General features: G+C 41.7%; 1 protein-coding gene across 1 annotated transcript; it reads left to right on the top strand.

Annotated features, from left to right (window-relative positions):
* Positions 1-448: 448 nt before the first annotated feature.
* On the top strand, positions 449-3,121 carry LOC143022486 (uncharacterized). The gene has a single exon (XM_076180712.1). The coding sequence runs from the start codon at positions 449-451 to the stop codon at positions 3,119-3,121; it is 2,673 nt and encodes an 890-aa protein (XP_076036827.1).
* Positions 3,122-17,627: the final 14,506 nt, after the last annotated feature.

Below are 17,627 nucleotides of genomic sequence, written 5' to 3'. Positions count from 1 at the left end.
TGCTGCTGAAAAGTTCAGCACCCGTGAACACAAAGGAGTTTATCATCTTCCCTCTTCTTCCTCACAAGTTGGTGCCATTGTCAATCTTGATCCTTCCAAAGATCATTTGCAGATAATGATAAGCTCTCCTAAAGAAGGTTCCAAATATAACCTTAGATTTGTGAAGCACAACAATTATTTTTATGACAGTTTTCAATATCCTCTTTTGTTTCTGAATGGTGACCTCGGCCATTCTTACAAAATGACTAAGCTCGATAAAGTAGAATGTAGTGAGAGTAGACGTACCACTAAGACGTACAACGTTCTTACTCCTTGCATGTACTATTCCTCTCTTTATATGGAGAGGGAAGGGCAATTTAATTATTTGACCAAAGGGAGACGTTTATTCCAACAATTCGTTGTTGATAATTAAGTAAAAGCAGAGGCTAATAGGTTGTCATTCATTGAAATGAACCAAAAAGAAATACGAAAGGAACGTGCCGACATTTTACGAGGAGAAGACAGCCAAAGTTCCGGACAGCGGGTAATCATACCTGCATCATTTGTCGGGGGACCAAGATACATGAAGGAGCGGCAACAAGATGCTTTAGCATTTGTTACTTCGTATGGGTGTCCAGACTTTTTTATCACATTCACGATGAATCCACAATGGAAGGAGCTTCAAGAAGCAATCGCATGTACAAGTAAAGGTTCCGTTCAACCCTGCGATCGTCCAGATTTGGTTAGTCGGATTTTCAAGCTGAAAGTTGATGCTCTGATGGACGATTTAACTAAGAAACATATCTTTGGCCGCGTAAAAGCACATCTCTATAGCACTGAGTGGCAAAAAAGAGGTCTTCCTCACGTCCATATTCTTTTGTGGATGGAACACCGCGTAACCAATGATTTAATAGAAAAACTAATTTCAGCCGAAATACCTGATAAAACTAAAGAACCAAGATTACACGAAATTGTAACAACGAATATGATACACGGTCCCTGCAAGGGCTACGATGAATCAAACGCGTGTTGCCAAGGAAAACACGGATCCAGACAAAAGTGTGGAAAAGACTTCCCTAAGGTGTGCAGAGATACTACTTTCTTTGGAAATAACGGTTATCCATTGTACAAAAGAAGATCTGTGGGAGAGGGAGGACATTCATTCGTTAAAAAAGTTAAAGGGCAGGCAGTTACAGTGGATAATTCGTGGGTTGTTCCCTATAACCCGTATCTATGCTTGAAGTACAATGCTCACATAAATGTTGAGTGCTCAAATTCTATTAAGTGTATCGCTTATGTCACAAAGTATGTAAACAAAGGTTGCGATCGTATACTCTTTACGAAAACTGGCGACAGCGATACCGTAAATAAAGTAAAAAATTATCAGGAGGCAAGATTTGTTCATGCAAACGAGGCAACTTGGAAGATATTTAAATTCCCTATCCATAAGAGTTACCCTGCTGTATTCACTCTGGACTTACACCTAGAAGGTGAAAACGAAGTGTTTTTCAATGAACACCTTTCAGAGGCAGAAATTAAGAAGAAGATTTCCAAGGATACCCACTTAACGGCCTTCTTCAAATTGTGTGCACACAACGAATTCGCAGCAGATTTGTGTTACCACCAGTTGCCTAACCACTTCCTATATGATAATAAGAACTCAGTTTGGGTAGAGCGAAAAACGCGTTCGTCTGCTCTAGGAAGGATAAGAGCTGTTACAAATAAAACTGTTGAACTTTTCTATATGAGGCTTCTTTTAACACACAAGAAAGGTCCTAAGTCCTTTAAAGATCTTCGAACCATCGAAGGGCAAAGTTATTCTTCATACAGAGAAGCTGTCAAAGCAATGGGTCTTCTAAACGACGAAGAAACTTGGAAGACAACCATAATGGAAATTATCAACCACACAAACGATCGCAGACAATTAAGAGCCACGTATGCGAGTATGTTAGTCTTCTCGGATCTCGAAGATCAATCAACCATTTGGGAAGAAACTAAAGATTTGTTCGCCAGTGACTTTTTGCATCACTACAAATTGACAGAGTATAACGACGAAATTTATCTCGATGCTCTAGATGATATACAGGAACATGTCTGGAATTGTGGAGGTGGCAATATTGATCAGTACGGGCTCCCAGCTTCCAGAGGCGGTGAAAAGACAACAAATATCATACGAAGGGAAAGATCCTACAATAAAGAGAAATTAGCAGAGGAAGTTAAAGAAAAGTCTGCTCTCCTAAATAATAAACAGAGACATTGTTACGATACTGTGTTGGCACGAATTGAAAACTCTAAAAAGTATGCGAATAATGGAATTTTTATCGATGCGTCCGGAGGAACCGGAAAGTCTTTTGTTCTGAATACTTTACTGGACACTGTTCGTTCACATGGAAAAATTGCCTTGGCTGTTGCTTCTTCAGGTATTGCAGCAACAGTTTTACATGGAGGAAGAACGGCACATAACATGTTTAAGATTCCGCTAATGGAATATAACGAGGTTCGTGCCTGTGGTGTTACGAAAAATTCAGAATTGGCAAAACTCTTAAAGATGACGTCTTTAATAGTGTGGGATGAAGTGGTAATGGCAAACAAGAATACGCTAACAGCCCTTGACATAACTCTGCGAGACATATTAGAAGAAAAGTTCATGGGAGGAATTGTTTTTGTCTGCGCAGGTGATTTCCGTCAAATTCTCCCTGTGATACGAGGAGGGGGAAAGAATGACGAACTCGAATATTGTATAAAGTCCAGTTATTTCTGGGATGATTTGATAAAGCTGGAACTCACACACAACGTGAGACTCAACGCTAACGATATCGAAAACAAGACATTTGCAAAGAATCTATTAGCTTTAGGTACAGGGGAAAGTGGCCCCACAGAGCTCCCTGAAAAATTTGGAATCACCGTTCAAACCCGTAATGAATTGGTTGAAAAAGTTTACGACAATTTGGAAGAAAACCACTTGAATTCTCTGTATTTTGAGAAGAGAGCTATAATTTCTCCTACTAACGATGACGTTGACAGAATAAATTCGATAGTTTATGAAAAATCTAAAGAACGGGAGAAGGTCTATATGAGTATGGATGTCGCTGCTGAAGAGGGGGTGGACATTCAGACATCTGTTTTCAATGCGTTGAATTGAAAGTGAAAATCGGGAGCGTTGTCATGGTTATGAGAAACATATGTCCACCTAAATAGTGTAACGGCACTCGAGTAATGGTGACTAATCGTCAGAAAAATATTATAGTGGGGAAAATTTTAGGAGGCTCATATAGGGGTGAACAAGTTTTACTCCCACGAATTACTCTTGAAGCTACGGACACTCCAGCACGTTTCAAGCGTAAGCAATTTCCCGTTAAATTGTGCTATGCTATGACTATAAACAAATCTCAAGGGCAAACGTTTGATCGTTGTGGACTTCTTTTGGATTCGGCTCAATGTTTTGCCCATGGACAACTGTATGTTGCCTGCTCAAGAGTCACTAACTGGAATTCTCTGATTGTTTATCCGGGTTGGGAGAAGGTGAATGAAAATTATCAATTGAAGCTTCCCCGTAACTGTGTATATAAAGAACTCTTCTACAGAAAACCTCTCACAAATCAAGAAACAATCCCTAATTTCACACCAGCCTCTGAAAGCATAGAACCCGTTTTGGCTGAAGAGGAACCAGATCAAGGAAGGATTGTTATCCCAAAGGAGGCGTACACGATCACTGAAGAGGAAGCCATCGCCATGATTATGCCTGTCTATCCTCACGATGAAAAGGAAAATGTCTCTCCCCCAAGAGAAGATATTGAGGACAGAATGGATGAAATTAAGAACCTATTAGAAGAACTGAAGGAGAAGCAAGAAGAACTGAAGGAGAAGCAACTAGACAAGGAAAAATTGTTAGAGACTTTCGAAGATGTCGTTGTCAAGGCTGTCAAGAGATGTAGTGACGACGAAGGAGAAACGTCACCACCCAGAAAAAGGAGCAAAGAAGAGCAGGAGAAAAATGAATAACCATGTTTAGTTAAGGAGGGGCGCGAAAGCGAGCAGCGCCGCAGGCCAAGCACCCATGGCGAAGCCATGGCCGGCGAAGCCGGGTGCTTGTATGTAATTAAAAATAAACTTCACTCAATTTGGAGCTTTTGTCAGTTTTTGGCCGAGCCAACAGAATTGATCGAGGTACTATGTTTCCCGACATTTTGAAGAATGGGCGTAAAAGATATTGTCTTCTTCTTCTTCTTCTTCTTCGAGTTCTTCTTCTTCTTCTTCTTCTTCTTCTTCTTCTTCGAGTTCTTCTTCTTCTTCGAGTTTTTCTTCTTCTTCGAGTTCTTCTTCTTCGAGTTCTTCTTCGAGTTCTTCTTCTTCGAGTTCTTCTTTGAGTTCTTCTTCTTCTTCGAGTTCTTCTTTGAGTTCTTCTTCTTCTTCGAGTTCTTCCTCTTCTTCTTCGAGTTCTCCTTCTTCTTCTTCAAGTTCTTCTTCTTCTTCTTCGAGTTCTTCTTCTTCGAGTTCTTCTTCTTCTTCTTCGAGTTCTTCTTCTTCTTCTTCTTCTTCTTCTTCTTCGAGTTCTTCTTCTTCTTCGATTTCTTCTTCTTCTTCGAGTTCTTCGAGTTCTTCTTCGAGTTCTTCTTCTTCTTCTTCTTCGAGTTCTTCTTTGAGTTCTTCTTCTTCTTCTTCGAGTTCTTCTTCTTCTTCTTCGAGTTCTTCTTCTTCTTCGAGTTCTTCTTCTTCTTCGAGTTCTTCTTCTTCGAGTTCTTCGAGTTCTTCGTGTTCTTCTTCTTCGAGTTCTTTGAGTTCTTCTTCGAGTTCTTCTTCTTCGAATTCTTCTTCGAGTTCTTCTTCTTCTTCGAGTTCTTCTTCTTCTTCGAGTTCTTCTTCTTCTTCGAGTTCTTCTTCTTCTTCGAGTTCTTCTTCTTCTTCGAGTTCTTCTTCTTCTTCGAGTTCTTCTTCTTCTTCTTCGAGTTCTTCTTCTTCTTCGAGTTCTTCTTCTTCTTCGAGTTCTTCTTCTTCGAGTTCTTCTTCTTCTTCTTCTTCGAGTTCTTCTTCTTCTTCGAGTTCTTCTTCTTCTTCTTCTTTTTCTTCGAGTTCTTCTTCTTCTTCTTCTTCGAGTTCTTCTTCTTCTTCTTCTTCGAGTTCTTCTTCTTCGAGTTCTTCTTTGAGTTCTTCTTCTTCGAGTTCTTCGACTTCTTCTTCTTCTTCTTCTTCGAGTTCTTCTTCTTCTTCTTCTTCTTCTTCCTCGCGTTCTTCCTCGCGTTTTTCTTCGCGTTCTTCTTCGCATTTTTCTTTGCGTTCTTCTTTGCGTTCTTCTTCTTCGCGTTCTTCTTCCTCGCGTTCTTCTTCTTCGCGTTCTTCTTCGCATTCTTCTTCTCATTCTACTTCGTGTTCTTCTTCGCGTTCTTCTTCGTGTTCTTCTTCGCGTTCTTCTTCCTTGCGTTCTTCTTCGCGTTCTTCTTCGTGCTGGGGATCCCGTGTTGGGGTTTCGCCCCGAGGCCGAGGCCGAAGGGGAAAACGAGGGATTTGAGCGCGGAAAGCTGCGGCCGTAGGCCGCTGTCTGCTCAGCCAAGCCCCCGGACGAGCCAACAGAATTGATCGAGGTACTATGTTTCCCGACATTTTGAAGAATGGGCGTATAAGATATTGTCCCGTGGCCTTAAAGATGAACATATGGAATTATTTCCAAAATTGTACAAAAACATAAAAAGGTTAAAACCTAGAATAGCTATGATAAATGATTTCCAACGTATAGTTCGAAAGTTTGGTGGGCTATTAAAGGACAATCCTGATTACAAATATTCTGGCTCAAGGGAAGAGTATCTTAGTTTACCAGCTAAACTGCGAGCGAAGCGAGCTCCTAGCGCCGCAGGTCAAAGCGGTGACGTTAGTCACCACCGAAGGTCGCTTGTATATATTTATATGTATATATATATATATATACATATATATATATATATATATATATATATATAATCAATGCTCTATTCCCCTATTATATGTATACACATATTCTTATATGTGCAGGAAGCACAAATGCACATGTAAATGTATGTGTTTTATGTGCCCACCGATTAACAAAGCAATAAACTGATGTATTCAGCTTGTCAAACGTATTCCCAAAAGCTATTTCGAAAACATAACAAGATCGTCCGTGAATTACAGATGACTCTCGGCTTGAAGATCAGCAACGCCCTCATCAAGGCCAAGAGGACGGTGACCTCAGGTATCCGACCACTCTGGGACCTGATTTACTGCTGCAAAGGGCCTGGATCGAGCCCTAACCGATGGAACGCCAAGGAAGAGCAGCCCATAACGGCCGAAATCCACGAGAAGGCGACCTTGTATGGCATCTTCATGGCCGAGGATCCTTTGCACAATCCAAAGGAAGTTTTAAATGAAGGGCCCAATTTGTACATGGATAACCCCTTCGAGAGCCTTCCAGAAGTGAAGGAAGACCGCCCAACAGGCCAAGAATCAGCCATAATGCCCATTAATACCTTGGAAGAAATTCTGTAGCAGAGGAAAGCCATGGAAGCCAGGAAAGAGAGACTGGCAAAAACCTTGGAACGGAGCTCCACGAGAGGTTTGCAGAGGCCTCAGAAACCTCTGGAAGAGCGGCCACGAACATGCTTCCTCCCATGTTCCTGCTCTAAGGTCCAAAAAACTCAGCTCGAAATGGAGGAACTTGACGAGCGAGTACGGTACAGGCTCGGGGAACGATACCTATATAATTACTATTACCTCCCCGAGCCTCAAGACAACCAGGAAGTCGCCCAGGAAGCAGCGAGCGTCTGCGAAATTTCTGGTTTCTGCCAGCAGGCAAACAAGACTAAACCCTTTGACATCGAAAAGTACTACGACGGCGTTCCGTACTATCTCCGGAACGTCCCAGTACGCAAGCTCCGTCGTTCCTGCGTTCGCCAGAGACACCGTCTCAGAGGGCGTTGACCAAAACACCTCGAGGGAACCACAAAGAAATGCTGGTTCTCTCGTTTACTTAGGAAAATCAAAGCCTTTTGTGAACCAACACAATGAATAGCCCGTGAAGGTAATTAAAAATGTGTAATAAAGCCAACAATGGGACACAATGTAGCCCAAAGTGTGACACAATCAAGCCCAAAATGTACACTAACTGGTGTGCACACACAAGCCCATACATGTGTTTGTGCGTTTGTGTGTGTGTGTGTGTGTATGTATTCGTATCAGCCTGTCTATGTCTTTTGAAATGCATTCAAGAACTTGCAGATTGCAAAGTTTCACCCTTCACTGTTCTGCCTTTATATATTTTGTTATAATCACAGAAATGTTTGTTCACTTATGAGAGTGGACCCTTCACTAAACCAAGTGTTACAGACCGGGATCCCATTGACTCTTGAGTCGGTCCCTTGATGAATAGAATTGTCTGGCGTCATCCGGATGGCAGGTCTCTTTAAAAGGTTTAATTTCGACCTGTAGAGGCCGATGGGAGGGACTATCCTTGGCTGTCGAAAAAGTGATACTATATTGATAATAATTTGTATTTATGTAATTGAACGATTAATAGGTTATTTATCATTTTTAGCTGTTTATTACTTGCTTATTTTTTCTTTATTTGCTTAGTTCTTGTTTGTACGTTTATTTGCCTATTCATTTATCATGTATTAACCTTATCTATTTTATTTATTCGTTTAGTTGCTCTGTTTATGCCGGGGGAGGGGATGGGACTCAATGTAGGACCAAGGCGTCCATGAAAGGGTGGATGTCCTAGAGAGTTTTGGGTTCAACCCTTAAGGACAAGAAGTTACTTTGGGGGCGCTTCAGGTACGAGGCAAATGAAAGACAGATAGAAAGAGAGAGAAAATAAAAAGAAACACAGAAAGAAAGACAAAAAGAAAGAAAATAATAAGAGATAGAAAAAGTTTGCGCCCTCATCAGTCGAGACCCAAACAAGGCCGGACAGAGGCCTTCTTCTTCTCCTCTCAGGGGCCTCGGAGACTTGCAAAGACGGGAGGAACCTTTCTTAAATAGCCATACGACTCTTTATCTTTGTCTTTCCCGATAAATATCCAACACGTGTATCTTTATATCCCTCCCTTCTTCCATCTGTGTCACTCTTTCTCTCTACCAGAGTATTTTAAAGAGTTGCTAAATGTGAAGGAGGATAGGGAGGGAAAGGTAGTTGCAGTGGGAAGCCCTAAGAAAATGAGAGTGAGGAGTGAGGAAAATGGAGGAGAAATAGGGAAGGATGAAGTGAAAGCAGCTGTTAAGATGATGAGAGCCGGTAAGGCACCTGGGTTGGATGAATTCCATGCAGAATGTCTAAAGAAGGGAGGTACAGTTAAGGTGAACTGGCTGGTGAGGTTATTTAATGTTTGTTTAAGAGAGGGTAGAGTGCCGGAGGACTGGAGGTGTGCCTGTATAGTTCCGCTTTACAAGGGAAAGGGGGACAAGTGTGAATGTAGTAGTTTCAGAGGGATCAGCTTGTTGAGTGTAGTTGGGAAGGCTTATGGGAGGGTCTTGATTGAGAGGATTAGGAGAGGAACAGAGGGAGTAATTGGTGAGGGACAGTGTGGGTTTAGGACAGGTAGGGGTTGTGTAGATCAGATTTTTGTGGTAAGACAGATATGTGAGAAAGCTATAGGAAAAGGTAAGGATGATGTTTTTTGGGCTTTTATGGATCTGAAAAAGGCTTATGACTGGGTAGACATGAAGGCACTGTGGGAGGTACTGCAGATATATGGGTTAGGAAGAAAGCTGTTAAGAGCAGTCAAGAGTTTTTACGAGAGAAGTAGAGCTTGTGTTAGGATTAGAAATGGAGAGTGTAAATGGTTTGAGGTAAAGGTGGGACTTCGTCAGGGATGTGTTATGTCGCCCTGGGGTGGTGCGAGAGGTGAATGCAAGGGTAGTGGGTCCGGGGCTGGGGATAATTAAAGAAAATGGAGAAAAGTGGGAGGTGAGCCAGTTGTTGTTTGCTGACGACAGTGCGCTTTCGATTTCGACCTGTAGAGGCCGATGGGAGGGACTATCCATGGCTGTCGAAAAACTGATACTCCATTGATAATAATTTGTATTTATGTAATTCAACGATTATTAGATTATTTATCATTTTTAGCTGTTTGTTTATCATTTGCTTATTTTTCTTTGTTTGCTTAGTTCTTGTTTGTAAGTTTATTTCCCTATTCATTTATCATCTATTTATCTTATCTATTTTATTCATTCGTTTAGTTGCTCTGCTTATACGGGGGGGAGGCAGGGGGGGGGGGGACTCAATGCAGTACCAAGGCGTCCATGAAAGGTGATGTCCTAGAAAATTTTGGGTTAAACCCTGAAAGACAAGAAGTTCCTTTGGGGACGCTTCAGGTACGAGGAAAAAGAAAGACAGATAGAAAGAGAGAGAAAATAAAAAGAAACACAGATAGAAAGAAAGACAAAAAGAAAGAAAATAATGAGAGATAGAAAAAGTTTGCGCCCTCATCAGTCGAGACAAGGCCAGACAGAGGCCTTCTTCTTCATTCAGGGGCCTCGGAGATTTGCACAGACGGGAGGAACCTTTGTCAAATCGCCATACGACGACTCTTTGTCTTTGTCTTTCCCGATAAATATCCATCACGTGTATCTCTGTGTCCCTCCCTTCTTCCCTCTGTGTCACTCTTTTTCTCTACCTATATCTCTCTCCTGTATCCCTCTTCCTCTCTCTTTCTCCTCTCTCTCTCTCTCTCTTTCTCCTCTCTCTCTCTCTCTCTCTCTCTCTCTCTCTCTCTCTCTCTCTTTCTCTCTCTCTCTCTCTCTATCTATCTCCCTCTCTCTCTCTCTCCCCTGTATCCTTCTCCCTCTTCTTCCCCTCCCCACTCCTTCCTCTCTCTCTCTCTCTCTGTAGTTTTTATCTTCATCCTTTCTTCCCTCTCATTCTTTCCCTCCCCCCCTCTCTCTCACCGCCGACACACACACGCAAGGCTGAACTTTTAGATATCCTACAAAGCATGACAAGAAATGTCCCGGAGATGCTGTACAGGGACAGACATACCAGATAAGAATAAAGAAAAATTGAACTAATGACATTAGAAGAAGAAGAAGAATACAGTGAAAACTGCTGATGAGGATGGAAGACTTCTTGCATGAAAGAGAAATGTCAAACGTATTCCCAAAAGCTATACCGAAAACATAAGAAGATCGCCCGTGGATTACAGATGACTCTCCGCTTGAAGATCAGCAGCGCCATCATCAAAGCCAAGAAGACGGTGATTTCAAGTGTCCGACCACTCTGGGACCTGGTTTACTGCTGCAAAGGGCTTGGGTCGAGCACTAACCCACGGAACGCCTGGGAACAGCAGCCCATAATGGCCGAAATCCACGAGAAGGTGACCTTGTATGGCATCTTCATGGCCGAGGATACTTTGCACCATCCAAAGGAAGAGTTAAATCAAGGGCCCAGTTTGTACATGGATAACCCCTTCGAGAGCCTTCCAGAAGTGAAGGAAGACAGCCCAAAAGCCCATGAAACAGGCATAATGCCCATTAATACCTTGGAAGAAATTTTGTACCAGAGGAAAGCCATGGAAGCCAGGAAAGAGAGACTGGCGAAAACCTTGGAAAGGAGCTCCACGAGAGGTCTACAGAGGCCTCAGAAACATCTGGAAGAGCAGCCACGAACATGCTTCCTCCCATGTTCCTGCTCTAAACTCCGAAAATCTTAGCTCGAAATGGAGGAACTCGACGAGCGAGTACGGTACAGGCTCGGGGAACGATACCTATATAATTACTATTACCTCCCCGAGCCTCAAGACCAGGAAGTCGCCCAGGAAGCAGCCAGCGACTGCGAAATCTCTTGTTTCTGCCAGCAGGCAAACAAGAATAAGCCCTTTGACATCGAAAAGTACTACGACGGCGTTCCGTATTATCTCCGGAACGTCCCAGTACGCAAGCTCCGTCGTTCTTGCGGTCGCCAGAGACACCGTCTCAGAAGGCGTTGGCCAAAACACCTCGAGGGAACCACAAAGAAATGCTGGTTCTCTCGTTTACTAAAGAAAATCAAAGCTTTTTGTGAACCAACACAATGAATAGCCCGTAAAGGCCATTAAGAAGGTGATATACAGCCCAAAATGGGACACAATGTAGCCCAAGGTGTGACACAATCAAGCCCAAAATGTACACTAACTGGTGTACACACACAAGCCCATACATGTGTGTGTGTGTGTGTGTGTTTGTGTGTGTGCGTGTGTATGTATTCGTATAAGCCCGTCTATGTCTTTTGAAATGCATTTAAGAACTTGCAGATCACAAAATTTCACCCTTCACTGTTCTGCCTTGATATATTTTGTTATAACCACAAAATTGTTTGTTCACTTACGGGACGTGGACCCTTCACTGAACCGAGTTTTACAGACAGACCGGGACCCCATTGAGTCCTGAGTCGGTCCCTTGATGAATAGAATTGTCTGGCGTCATCCGGATGACAGGTGTCTTCAAAAGGGTCAATTTCGACCTGTAGAGGCCGATGGGAGGGACTATCCATGGCTGTCGAAAAAGTGATACTACATTGATAATAATCTATATTTATGTAATTCAACGATTAATAGATTATTGATCATTTTAGGCTGTTTGTTTATTATTTGTTTATTTTTCTTTATTTGCTTAGTTCTTGTTTGTACGTTTATTTGCCTATTCATTGATCATCTATTCATCTCATCTATTTTAGTTATTCGTTCGGTTGCTCTGTTTATGCCGGGTGATGTAATACAGGTGTTCAAGTGGATCAAAGGCTTTAACAAGGGTGATGCAAACAAGGACATTATATTAAAACAACAGGGGGCAGGACTCGCAGTAATGGATTCAAACTGGACAAATTTAGATTTAAGAAGGAAATAGGTAAGAATTGGTTTATCAATAGGGTGGTCAACGAATGGAATAGACTTAGTAATCATGTAGTGAGCGCTGAAACTATCAGTTGTTTTAAGAAAGGGTTAGACAACTCTATGGATGGGGATGATAGGTGGTGATGGATATGGAGCTGCCTAGTGTAGGCCTTATGGTCTCTTGCAGTCTCCTTCATTCTTATGTTCTTCAGCTTCCTTCTTTCACACACCTTCTCAAACTCTGTCACTAACTTCCTCAATCCCTTCTTTCATCCTGCTACAAGCGCAGCGTCGTCAGCAAACAACAACTGGCTCACCTCCCACTTTTCTCCATATTCTTTAACCATCTCCAACCCCTGACCCACTACCCTTGCATTCACCTCTCACACCACCCCATCCATGTAAAGATTGAACAACCAGGGCGACATAACACATTCCTGACGAAGTCCCACCTTTACCTCAAGCTATTTCTAATCCTAACACAAGCTCTATAATATTAATGTTCAAACAATACTAGGCAACTTCACATACATCAACCAGTCTGGAAAATATGTACGTTTTTGAAGAAATAGGAGAGAGAAACAAGAGAGAAAGAGAGCTAAAAGAGAGAAACAAGAGAGAAACAATAGAGAGAAACAAGAGAGAAATAAAGGAGAAATAGGGGAGAAACAAGAGAGAGAGAGAGGAGAGAGAGAGAGAGAGAGAGAGAACCAAGAAAGAGAGAGAGAAACAAGAGAAACGAGAGAGGATGGGAGAGAGATACATGAGAGAGATACATATGAGAGAGATACATGCGAGAGAGATACTAGAGAGATATATACAAGAGAGATACAAGAGAGAGAAATAAAAAAACAAGGGAAACAAGAGAGAGAAACAAGAGGGAGAAAAGAGAGAGAGAGAGAAAGAGAGAGGGACAAGAGAAATAGAAACTAGGGAGAGCAAAGTAAGAGAGAAACAAGAGGGAGAGAAACGAGAGAGGGGGGAGAGATACATGAGATACATGCGAGAGATGTACAAGAGATGTACAAGAGAGATACAAGAGAGAGATACAAGAGAGAGAAACGAGTGAGAGAAAAGAGAGAGAGAGAGACCCGAGAAATAGAAACTAGAGATAGCAAAACAAATGAGAAACAAGAGAGGGAGAGGGAGAGAAAGGGAGAGAGGGATACATGAGAGATACAAGAGACAGAGAGAGAGACGAGAGAGACAGAGAGATCGGAATGAAACGAGGACTTTACGTAAAAATAAAAAACGGGGACACACACCTTAGATCAAGATATAACGAAATGGCAAAGCTGGTTAAAAAGAATACACGTACAGCGAAACTTAACTACGAAATTAAAGTTGCCAGTTAAGCAAGATCTAACCCAAAGGGTTTCTTCCATCTCTACAGAACAAAAAATAAAGAAAGAATAGGTCCAATTAGAAACGAGGAAAATGTAATGATAGAATCAGAGTAAAAAAGGAGTTTAACAAATATTTTCTCTCGGTGTTTACTAATGAGAGGTTGGATAAGGTACCTGACTGACTGCGATCTGATTTTCAGTGGGGATGAAGAAAGTAGACTATCTAATATCAGCATTAGTAAAGTAGAAGTAGTCAAGCAGACTGAAAGACTTAAAGCTACAAAATGCCAAGGTCTAGACGAAATTTTTCCGAGAGTGCTTATGGAGTGTAAATTTGAAATCTGCGACCAGTTAACTGAAATATTTAATGAATCAGTAGACACTGGTTTTGTGCCAACTACTTGGGGGCAGGCAAACGTTGTTCCTCTTTTTAAGAAGGGAGATAAATCGTCTATATGCAACCACAGGCCGATCAGTTTGACATCATTAATAGGTAAAATGATTGAATCAGTGATAGTTAATAGACTCAGAAAGCACATCGAGAGACAATTTCATTCGTGACGCACATAAAGGTTTCTCCAAGGGTAAGTCATGGGTGACTAATTTCCTATACTTTTACACCAAAGTATATAAGGCGTCAGATAGTTACGATGTTATTTACCTTGACTTGAGCAAAGCGTTCGACAAGGTGCCGCACCAGAGACTACTAAATAAAATCAAAGACCATGGCATAGGAGGAAAAGTGTTAGAATGGATTAGAGTTTGGATCAGCAACAGAAAACAGCGGGTCACCATAAATGGAGTAAAATCCAGGTGGGGCAATGTTACTAGTGGGGTTCCCCAGCGATCGGTTTTGGGTCCCTTGCTGTTCACTATGTATATAAACGCCTTAGAAGATGGGATGAATAGTGACGTTAGTAAGTTTGCGGACAACACTAAAATAGGACGCTTAATTAGGTCAGGACAAGACGCAGAGATTCTGCAGGATGCTCTTAAAAAATTGATCACATGGTCGGTGAAATGGCAAATGAACTTCAATATCTCTAAGTGTAGCGTATTAAATGTAGGGATACACAACCCCGAAAATAGATACAGCTTAGATAACACGCTTTTAGAGAAAACTGAATGCGAGAGAGACTTGGGAGTTCTAGTGAATCCGGACCTTAAAACCAGGAAACAATGCATTAGCGCCAGGAATAAAGCTAGCATAGCATTAGGTTCCATTGCTAGGACGGTAACGAAAAAAATGCAGAGGTGATTATCAAACTGTATCTAGCGATAGTTAGACCCATCCTTGACTATGCGGTACAGTTTTGGTCTCCGTCCTATTGAATAGACATCAATTCACTAGAATCAGTACAGAGAAGAATGACCAAAATGATACATGGACTCAGAAATTTGTCTTACGAAGAGAGGCTTAGGCACCTTAATTTACACTCTGGAAAGACGCAGAGTGCGGGGTGATGTAATACAGGTGTTCAAGTGGATCAAAGGCTTTAACAAGGGTGATGCAAACAAGGACATTATATTAAAACAACAGGGGGCAGGACTCGCAGTAATGGATTCAAACTGGACAAATTTAGATTTAAGAAGGAAATAGGTAAGAATTGGTTTATCAATAGGGTGGTCAACGAATAGAATAGACTTAGTAATCATGTAGTAATCGCTGAAACTATCAGTTGTTTTAAGAAAGGGTTAGACAACTTTATGGATGGGGATGACAGGTGGTGATGGATATGGAGCTGCCTAGTGTAGGCCTTATGGTCTCTTGCAGTCTCCTTCATTCTTATGTTCTTATGAGAGAGAGAGAGAGAGAGAGAGAGAGAGAGAGAGAGAGAGAGAGAGAGAGAGAGAGAGAGAGAGAGAGAGAGAGAGAGAGAGAGAGAGAGAGAGAGAGAGAGAGAAAGAGAGAGAGAGGGGGGGGAGGGAGGGAGGGGAGAGAAATAAAAGAGAAAACAAGAGGCAAAAGAGATAAAAGCAAGAGAGACATAAGAGGGAAAGAAACAAGAGAAAGAAAAACAAGAGAGAAACAATACAGAGAGAGAGAGAGAGAGAGAGGGGGGGGGAGGAAGAGAGGATAGGAGAGAGAGGGAGATAGGAGAGAGAGGGAGATACAAGAGAGATGCAGGAGAGAGAGATACAAGAGAGACACAAGAAAGAGACAGAGAGAGAGGAAGGGAGGGTGGGAGAGAGAAGGAGATACAAGAGAGATGCAGGAGAGAGAGATACAAGAGAGATGCAAGAGATAGAGATACAGGAAAGAAAGGGAAACGAGAGAGAAAGAGAGAGAGGAAGGGAGGGTGGGGGAGAGAGGGAGATACAAGAAACAGAGAGAGAGAGAGAGAGAGAGAAAAGAGAGAGAGAAAGAGGGAGAGATACAAAAGAGAGAGATAGAGAGAGAGAGGGAGGGAGAAACGAGAGAGAGAAGAGAGAGGGAGAAACGAGAGAGAGAAAAGAGAGCGAGAAACGAGAGAGAGAGATACAAGAGAGATATAAGGAGAAATACATGAGAGATATGAGAGAGAGACGAGAGAGGAAGAGACATGAGAGGGAGAGAAACGTGAGAGAGGGAGAGAGAGGAGAACTACTGAATATGATTTTTTGCAAACCAATCATATAACAGGAACGTTATACGGGAACATACGATGGTTATTATGTGAATAATGCAGCTGTCAGAATGGGAAAACTCGAAGTTAAGAACATCGAGACTTTACTCGATCCTGGTTCTTCGCGTCGTCTCTTAATATACAAACTAGGGATTTAGAGGCCCTCCCTAGCGTAAGGAGATCTCAGCTCCCTGAAAGAAGGCACAATACTGATGACGTCACACAACAGCCGACCAATCAGGAAGTAGAATAGTTCGGGAGTCCCAGTCCAGCCCACTAGCCAATCAGAAGCTTCAAAAATGAAATATCAGACCAACACTAATAGTATATAAACACAAAAATTCAATCAGATATTCACACTCTAGCCACTGATGAAGCACTAAGTAGTGTGAAAACGCGTTCTGGCCAGTTTTTTACTTTGGTAAAGCCATGCCTAAAGTAACTTACAAAACAATGTCATATGGTGACATTATAATACAACTTCCCGTGGAAGGGAAAAAGATTCTCAGAGAAAGAGAAAAGGCAGATAAAAAACTCTGCAATAATAATCTTGCCATTAAATATATATATATATATATATATATATATATATATATATATATATGTGTGTGTGTGTATATGTATATATATGTATAAATATATATGTATAAATATATGTATATATATATATGTATAAATATATTATATATATATGTATAAATATAATTATATATATATATATATTTGTATATAATATATATATATGTATATACATATATATGTATATATATATAAAATATGTATATATGTATATGATAAAAGATTCATTATAGGCACATAAGCAGGTGAATTCTTGATAGATTGACAGTGTGTGCACGTTCATGGGTCATGTAGGAGGGAGGGAGAGGTGGAGGAGGAGGGGAAGATTTTTTTTTTTTTTCTTTTTTTTTTTGTTTTTTTTTTAAGGGTGTAATGTGGACTTGGGGGACAAAAATGTCCAAATTAGGGCTTTGTTGCATTTGCAGGAGAGGTAGTGACAAAAGAAAAAGTGGAGATGTGTTATTGATCTAAATAGAATCACTTGACGTCAAACATTGCCTATAGTTACATGTAGATATTTTGAATTTGTTTGAATGAAATCGCCTGGTTATAATAGAAGAAAATATAAGTCTCGTCCTCTACTAGATGAAATTGTGTGTGTGATTCACCATGGTCCTGGATCACGTGTTGGACTCGTGATCGACAGATATGTTCCCTCCCGGAAGAGAGCTCAGAGCTCATATATGACCGATCTATGGGTAATGCTGTGACCTTACACGCACACACACACCCAACTACCCGCCCACGAGAGTTGGAGTAACAGTCCGCAGCGTAGCGATACTGAAATTATTTCAGCCCTGGGCGGGATTCGAACCCGGAACGTCATAGTGGCAGCAGGGAATTCTGCCAACTGCGCCTCGAGTCGTGTGTGTGTGTGTGTGTGTGTGTGTGTGTGTGTGTGTGTGTGTGTGAGAGAGAGAGAGAGAGAGAGAGAGAGAGAGAGAGAGAGAGAGAGAGAGAGAGAGAGAGAGAGAGAGAGAGAGAGAGAGAGAGAGAGAGAGAGATTCACCATGGTCTTGGATCACGTGTTGAACTCGTGATTGACGATTATACTCTTCCGGAAGAGAATTCAGAACTTATACCGCCCGATGTCTGGGTAATGCTCTAATCTTCACACACACACACAAACAAACAAACAAACAAACACACACACACAAACAAGCAACTCATTGTCCACCAGAGTTGAAATACTGGCTTGCAGTCTCGGGCAGGGAGTAGAAATCAGATTGCTGAATTAGCGTTTGAGTGCGGTAACATTACATCAGCAAGCCGATTGTATATGTGTGTGTGTGCGCGCGCGCGCGCGC

The sequence above is a fragment of the Oratosquilla oratoria genome, unplaced genomic scaffold (assembly GCF_046742065.1).
Source record: "Oratosquilla oratoria isolate Oo_2021 unplaced genomic scaffold, ASM4674206v1 SCAFFOLD102, whole genome shotgun sequence".
Taxonomy (NCBI): Eukaryota; Metazoa; Arthropoda; class Malacostraca; order Stomatopoda; family Squillidae; genus Oratosquilla; species Oratosquilla oratoria.
The sequence above is the reverse complement of the archived record's forward strand: the minus strand, read 5'-3'. Positions and strand labels throughout refer to the sequence as shown.